Genomic DNA, 8,263 nt, shown 5'->3' with positions numbered 1-8,263 from the left:
CATAGAAATTAAGGGCTGGAAGGGACCTCAAAAGATCATCAAGTCCAACCCCCCTGCTCTGGGCAGGAATTCTACTGAGATCAAAGGGGAATTCTTTTGCAGGGCACATGAAAAAGCTTTTTCTCTCAGCAGGATGATGCGAGATGTCCCCAAACTCTTGCTGGGAAGCCCCCAGGAGCCATGAAGGGCAGTGTAGTGACACAAAGGCAGGGGTGGTTAAGGATGGTTTGTTCAGTGTTGTTTTCTGACCTGCGTTCTGTGCTGCCATACTCTAGAAATGATATTTCAAGTGAGGTCACATCTTTGATCTTTTATCCCTTCACAGTTGTTTTAAGGGACTCCAGTAATTTTCTCTTTCCTTTTATCGTAAAATTATTTTCTGTCGATCTAGATACAGAAAGCAGAAGGTACTCTTAGCTGACTTGTAGCCAGGCAGATAAAATCCTTCCTGTATCCTTTGTAAATATTTTGTAACTAGTTTTGGGGTTGGTTTTACTTTTTCTTCTGGATGTTTTTAACCAGCTGGCTGGTTTTTCTCTGATTTTTTTTTTTCACGTGCCTGCTGCAAGACGTGTTGGCCGTACCTTTGCTTAGGATTTCTCATTGTGTTTTTTTTCTAGAGAACCGAGCGGAGAGATTCTTTCATGCCACATGTTTCCTGCGATCCCTGACACCGCAGCTGTCTTTGGTGTCATCTGAGACCTTGAGCATCAGGCATAATCATGGGAGATTTTCCAGCTGATGTGATGGATGGATGTGCAGATGCATGCTGCAGAGACACTCAGACAGAACTGGCAGAGAGAGTAGCAGCTATAGATGTGGCTGTTGGCCCTGATATAAGTGACCAAAATTCTCAAGAAGCAGAAGAAGAGAATGACGCAGTCTTTTCAGATAATGTAAAAAACATCCAGAGGAATGGGGTCAGCAGTGATACAGGAACAAATGAATCGTTACCTTCCCAGGAAGATGATGATGCCAACCAAATGAATGTTCCCAAGAGAGGTCCCACGAGACCTGTTCTCTCCAGTAGGAAGTTGTCTCTTCAAGAAAGAGCTACAGGAAGCTTCCTGGGTTCTACCAATGCCCCAGGATATGGTCCTTATGCAACAGGACCCTCACCACGGATAGTGAGGAGACCAACAATAGAGTCTAATCGGGTCTCCATATCCGATGCAGAGGTACGTTTCTTTTCTGTTGAAATGCTGATGCTATGGTTGGGTTGATGTCTTGGTGGTAGGAAACTAGCCTTCAAAGCTGAGCATTTTGTAAGTGCTTAGCTCCACAAGTTTAAAAATGTCTGAGAATAATAAGAATTTGCAATAAACAATTTGTAGCTTTGCACAGCTGGTAGCCCTGAGTGACTGTATCTATAACCTTTGAGAACAATCATGCCTGCTACTATCAGCGGGCCACCTGATTGAACTGGGCTTATTTCAGCAAGCCCATTAATAGTTCCACTGAAACTAATGCCTCCCTTGTTTCTATACTATTTGAATATCAGAAGTAGCAACACTGTTGCTTAAATCTGATAGCCCTTAATGTTGCTTTTTTTTAAAGGGTAGCCCTTCAACTGAAGCTGAATAGATTATCATAGGCTTTTTTTTAACAACGTAGTTTATATCCTGTGGCAGTTCAGGCATTATTATTGTTTTACGGGTGTATCCATGTGGAAATAAGGCAATTCCCATCAAATTCTGCAAGCACGGATGTGGGCACTGCAGATGCTATGTGATTTCTAAGGGAACATAAAGCTATTGGGATTCCCTTTCCTGATTTTTTTTTTTTTATTTTTTAAGCACATTTTTATTGACTTACAAAAGTAGTTTACCAGGTAGAAGCTAAGGTTCCTCAGACAGTGCAGCCAGGACTACACGAGTCCTTAGGCAGTTCTGTGAACGCAGAGGGGGAAGCTATAAAGACTCTATTCAGATTGTGCAGTCCTATTTCACACTTCAGAGCCCACCATATAAAATGAGATATGCAGCAGTCTGCAGCGATACTGCAGGCTGTACGGCACTTGAATAACTGAGGAAGTCCTTGCAGACCATGCTGAAACTTTTTGATAGGGCTCTCTTTGAGAGCAGGACGTGATGAAAGGCATGCATTCTCTTTGTAAGCTGTGTAACCCACTCACAGGATAACACAACTTCATTTGGGCCCTCTAAAGCTTCTCTGGGCAAAGCACTGGGGAATAGCTTATTGGTAGGAAGAAAAGACGGGGATGGGCCGGTCATTTCCATCTATAATGTGTGGGATTCCAGGATGCATAGATGAGGATCACCACCAGATTTCTCAAGACCTTGGCTCCAAGACTGGTTGTAAATTCTTTTTAATTGGAAAAGGCTGAGGCTGGGAGAGATGCCTGGAGCTTGAGGCTGTGGCAGGCAGGCAGGAAAATAACAGCAGCAGTAGGAGGACTGTCAGCAGCCAGAGACACAGCAGCTGTCTGCCTCCCACCCCTCTGCCACCTCTCACTCAATTCCAAGATAAGGGATTTTTTCTCTCATGTTAAATGAAAGGAATATGAGGGGAGGGGGGTGCTGACTTTGTTTTGGAAGCAAATAAATATGGTATTGGTTGGAGGAGGTTTTTTTACGTATAGGATGGAATACCAGGTCAAAGCAAATGAAATGAGAGGATGCGACCCTCACTCTAGTCTGGCTGTTAATTTGGGGATTAGGACTCTTGCTGTAATTGGAATTGGATTCAAAGAGACTTAAACCTTGGTTTTTCACATTGCAAGGGAATGTCTAAGAGATCTTGTTTTTCTTTGCTGGTGGAAGAAAAGCAACTTCCAAATACTGAACACCCTTCACAACATGGAATTTGTGTTTTCAGCCTCTACGTAATTTCTGTTTGGTCACTTTGCTGGTGCTGAGCTCTTTGCAAAAGCTGTCTTTGCTTGTGGACGCCAAATACTTTAAATAACTTCCTGGTTTTATTTAATTTTGGCCTACACATACTTCTTTTCCCATGTTCTTCTTCCTCTTTTGTTTCCTGTTGCCCTTTCATGCTCCTTGTCATTCAGTTCCTTCTTTCTCTGCTGCTTGGGGCTGGACCGCTACCAAGAGAATGCAGTTTAGTGACAAGAGGCAAGGATTTCTTAGGGTGATTTTTTTTTTTTTTTTTTTTTTTTTTTTTTTTTTGAGGACCAACTGTATAGTTGGGATAAAGTTAGACAAGTTTCCAAATGCAAGACATTCTTTCTCCAGTAAGATGTCACCCCTAAGAAATCCTTGCCTCTTGCATACTTTCTGGACCACCATGGCTACAACATCACTCTTACACTACCATTCAACTACAATTAATTTTTAGTGCCAGATTTCATCATCTTCTGTTCATATAGATTATATGAACTTAGGGTCTCCTCCTGCCTCTTCTCTGTGGCAAGGAGCTCACCTCTATCCATGGAGAAGAGCAAACAGCATTTGGACACTGTGCCAAGGGGGGCTGAGGCTTCCCTTCTCCTCGCAGGGTGCTCTTCCTACAAGGTCCCTCTGAACCGCTGTAGCAGAAATGCCATATATGGTGGTAGAGAAGAGGTGGTGCAAGATGGAGGAGTGCTCTGTGATTACACAGGTCTTATGGCCTTGCCCTGCAAAGCGGGGTTTGCTGCTCCAGCCCTGAGGTTGCAGTAGGAAAGTGGTTCTCAGCTAGGATGCTATGGCACGCTGGGGTGCTTTGAGAGCCTTTCAGGGATGCTGCAGGGTACCATGCCATGCACTATTAAATGTGCAAACATTATTCACAAAATAAACTTACAGCTTGCAGACAGAAATTCATAGTGTTAAAAACATTCATTCTGTTATGGTCTCTCTGAGTGAAAGCTAAGTGCTGGCATTTTCTAAGGGATGCCTTGAATCTAACAAGGTTGAGAACCACTGCAGTTGGAGGTGGCAGAGCCAAAGGGACTGGGGAGTCTTCACTCCTGCATAACACCTGGTTGTATGCTCCAGAAGAGGGCAGTTCCTATGGGCTTTCTGACTTCAGCATTGCTGGCAGATACCCTTTCTCCCTGGGGGCCACAGCTGTAAGATGGCAGAACAGAGTAACTTTGCCATGTAGGGCCTAACTCTGCAACACTCTTGTCTCACGGTGTCTTCAGGTGCCTGCATCCCTGAATATAGGAGAGTTCAAGGGCTAACGGTGCTCAGGGGTGCCCATGATGGGCCTAGGGGTGTCTGCATTGTTTGCTCCACAAAGAAGGTTTTACTTCTGTCACTGGGGGAAAGGCAGTGAAGGGAGTATGGGAAAATGAGTGGGTGATGCCCAAGACGGGAGGATTCAGAGCTTGTTAGGAGGGAGAGAATGGGGACTAAGGATGGAGAAAGGGATAGTAACATTATAAGCTTCAGGGAATCAGCTGGGCAGATGCTTTACTGTTCCCAGCTGATACTTAAGACTAACTCCTAACATCTTCTACCTGTGTAAACCCACTGTAGGCAATGGAGTGTCATTGAGGGGAGACTAGGTCCATGGACCTATAGTATATGGACATGTTGTGGGCTTTGAGTCCTTTGTAACAGAAGAATTGCTCTATTGGTTTTCCATAGTGAAAAAACAATTGAAAGCTAAGAGTGGGCATTTTCCAGGGGGTTGTTTGAGTCTAACAAGGTTGAGAGTTGTTGGGCTAGAGCATGAGGCTGGACGTCCAGACTCTGTGTTCTAATACAAACTCTAACACTTGTGACCTTCATCAACAACCTGGAAGATGGGAGGGAGTAGACCCTCACCAAGTTTGCAGATGACACCAAGCTTGAGGGAGTAGTAGATACACTGCAGGGTAGGGCTAAGATTCAGAGAGACGTGGACAAATGGGAGGATTGGACCAAAAGAAATCTCATAACATTCAATAAGGGCAAGTGCAAAGTCCTACTCATAGGCTGGGCTAGGGACTGACTGGCTAAGCAGCAGCTCTGCAGAAAAGGACCCTGACGGTTAATAAACTGGGCAATAATTTGACTATGTGCCAACAGTGTGCTCTTGTTGTGGAGAAGGCCAACGACATACAGGGCTGCATTAGTAGGATGTTGCCAACAGATTGAGAATAGTGATTCTTCCCTTCTATTTGGCACTGGTGAGGCCACGTCTGGAGTACTCTGTCCAGTTTTGGGCCCCACGCTACAGAAACAATGTGGACAAATTGGAGAAAGTCCAGTGGAGAGCAACAATAATAGTTTGGGGGCTGGGGCATGTGACTTTTAAGGAGAAGCTGAGGGAACTGGGCTTATTTAGTCGGGAAGAGAAGACCGAGGGAGGTGTTTAATAGCAGACTTCAACTCCCTGAAGGGTGGCTTCAGAGAAGATGGAGCTAGACTGTTCTCAGTAGTTGGCAGATGACAGAACAAGGAGCAATGGTTTCAAGTGTCAGCAAGGGAAATTTAGGTTTGATATTGGAAAAACTTTCATGAGGATGATAGTGAAGCACTAGAACAGGTTACCCAGAGAGGTGGTGGAATCTCCATCCTTGGAGGTTTTTAAGACCTGGCTAGACAAAACCTTGGCTTGGATGATATAGTTAGGGCTGATCCTTTGAGCAGGGGGTTGGACTAAAAGGCCTCTTGAGGTCCTTTCCAACCCTAATTTTCTGTAAATGTCAGTCACCTTTGTAGCACCTTAGTTTTTGCCATCTGAAGAATGAAGAAATCTGTTTGCTCCCTGTGTAAAACACAAACTAGTCGTTTAAACTGTTGCTCTTTTTTTGCAAGTCACTGTTGCTGTGGGGTAGGAATTCATTGTACTCTAGCGTTAACAAGAAGATGTCTAAATGAAGCAGACTAAGTATTTGGTATTTTAATAACAGATTCCAGGAAGCCTATATGACTTCCCTACATCTTTGTTGTTATTCTGCAGTGATTTTTACTGTGCTGGGAATGAAGCTTGTGTTAAATGTGTTTCAAGGTAATTGCAGGGGAATATATTTTATAACAAGCTCTGATCTATAGGGAAATTCAGACTACTCAAAATCCTCTCATATTAAATCAATATCTTGGTCAATAGACGTATTTTTGGCTTGGAAAAGAAAAGGCTTAGTTTGAAATGCAGATGCAGAGACTTCTATTTCCCTGTTCCAGCAGCAGTTTTTATCGTGCAGTGCTGCATTTTTAATGGTCACTTTGACGTAACTATTCAGAGCCTTGCTACACTGCACCTGAAATACTTAATATGGCTGCATTCAGTGGAAGGCATCATTCATATTAATGGAGAGTCAGTACAGCACAGAAAGGTACAAGGATGCATTGGGAGGGAGGCTACTTCAGAGGGTCCCTGTGCTGTTTTTCAAAGATGGCAAAATGATGATTTGGGTTTTAGAGGAAGTCTTTCAATTTACTAACCCAGTCTTGCTGTCTATTGTTTCCATTTTTGTTCTTTATGATGTGATTTTGCTATACAAGCTGTTCTCCTTCAAAGTCCTTCAGGTGCTCCCACTCCCTATGCTTCTCTGTCCAGAGACTTTAGTCTCTGACATTCAGTGTAATTTTACAGAGCCTACCATGATAGAACTCAGAATATAATGGGAATTTGTTATTATAGAAATAATAATGATGGTATCTTCTTGTTGTTCACTTTCTAGGCCAGTTCCAATCTGGTTTACACCCAATGGAAACCCTTGTACCACAGTCATTTTCAAAAAAGATTCCAACAAAAAGTGTTCTGCGGTTGATGATACTATACTTTGTGTTTAATTTTCGTCTGAATATTTGGGAAGTTAGAACTATTGCTGGGACCCAGGTGTGCTGCCCATGTTGAGACAAGAAGATGCCCTAGGAAAGGTCTTGGATAGGAATGTGTAGTCATTCTCAAACCACAAAACAAAGGACACAGACCAGAACAAGAAATGGAGGTTGAATAAGGGAAACCTATTATAACATGGCACTGGAAAGTAAGCATTAAAAATGGTTGCTTCCACTTCAGAGAGCAGGATTTCCCCAGTCTTGTAAGAGGTGGTAGGCAGAGCAGGAAGACAGGCAGACTTACTGAGAAAGCTTGAACTGAGGGGCCAGGAGGGAGCAGAGGGTCTTGCAAGACTGAAGAGCCCCAGGTTGCAGTGCAAATGACCTTTCATAAGTTCATTCCCCACACACTTGTAGTATAGGCTTTGGTGACCTGCTTGTATTAAGGCAGTTTTGAAGCTGCTCTTTTCCCTTTGCATTGACTGCTTGGAGTCATCAGTCAATGTCCTTCTGGAGGCAGTACATCCGTCATTTGGTGCTAGCAGTCATTACAGTAAGTTATAGTCTTAGCAAAAATGAAGATTAAATCTGTGAACATCCAGACTTTGTCAGCTACACATGGTCGGGTTTCATCAGTCAGAAGCCAAGATGGATGGTGCAGCTGCACACTGGGACACATCAAAATGCCCTGTGTTATGCTGATTGCGATCCAGGATTGGCTCTACTTTCATTAACCAACAATAGTGGGAATTACAGCAGTTCAGTGCCTTGCCACCCATAATCCCCTTTATCTTTAATTTAGAGAAACTCTAGGAAATAGGCTAGAGAGACATGAAAAGGGTGACATCACAGGTGCAGTTTCGTTGTAGAAGAGCCTGTTTTATACTTAGAGAGACTCTGCCAAGGTTTTGGTGTCATCCTTGCTTGCCCTGGGGCTAAGTGGAAATTAGTTTTCAGGAGTGGGGTTGGTTGTTCATGGAACAGGGAGTGATGAAGATAAATTTACTCACTTCTCCTTCCTAGGTGTCAAAACTCCATGAAAGGAGTGCCTGTGAGGCACCTAAGTGCTACCCTGTTCTTGCCTGCTTGAGTCTGAAAATCCATCAGTGCATTTGCTTTTGTAATGCTGTCATCTTAGCCTTAAGAAAAAATCACAAGAAAAGCAGCAAGGCGGAAGAGGACCCATCTTTTTCTGCATTAAGTTTTTGGAGCATCTTCAAACTAGGTGGAGTAAGATGCCATTTAGGCATCTAAATCCACTTAGGCACCTAATAGGCTTTGACCGAAAGAGTTTAAGGTCACCTAACAAATCTTTGCAAACCTGGGACTGCGACATAGGTCTCCTGACTAGTGTCTAGTGTTCTACTTGCTAAACCAACGGTTCTTAATCTTTTTGATGCCATAGCCCAACTAAACATGATATGCAACCTCTAGAATTGGAAGTTGTGCCGTTGGAAGCGTTGTTGTGCGGTTGTCTTTAGTATGGTGCTGTTGCCCAGTTTACCTGAGTTAGCTATGATTTGTGCTACCTCCCGAACCAGTAGCCGTCTCTGTCCTTGTAGCCCACCCACAGCACCTCTGCAGTTGAC

General features: G+C 43.6%; 1 protein-coding gene across 1 annotated transcript in view; it reads left to right on the top strand.

The window, feature by feature from the left end:
* Positions 1-437: 437 nt before the first annotated feature.
* The window catches only part of LOC109317024 (calcium/calmodulin-dependent protein kinase kinase 1-like), a 60,925-nt gene continuing 53,099 nt past the window's right edge, over positions 438-8,263 (top strand). The window contains exon 1 of the mRNA XM_019545446.1: positions 438-1,178. Within this exon, the coding sequence (XP_019400991.1) occupies positions 723-1,178 (456 nt within the window). The 5' untranslated portion in view covers positions 438-722. The remainder of the gene's footprint in view (positions 1,179-8,263) is intronic.

Source organism: Crocodylus porosus, unplaced genomic scaffold, assembly GCF_001723895.1.
Source record: "Crocodylus porosus isolate Cpor-Errol unplaced genomic scaffold, CroPor_comp1, whole genome shotgun sequence".
Lineage (NCBI taxonomy): Eukaryota > Metazoa > Chordata > Crocodylia > Crocodylidae > Crocodylus > Crocodylus porosus.
Note: the sequence above shows the minus strand (reverse complement) of the source record. Positions and strands in the feature narration are given on the sequence as shown.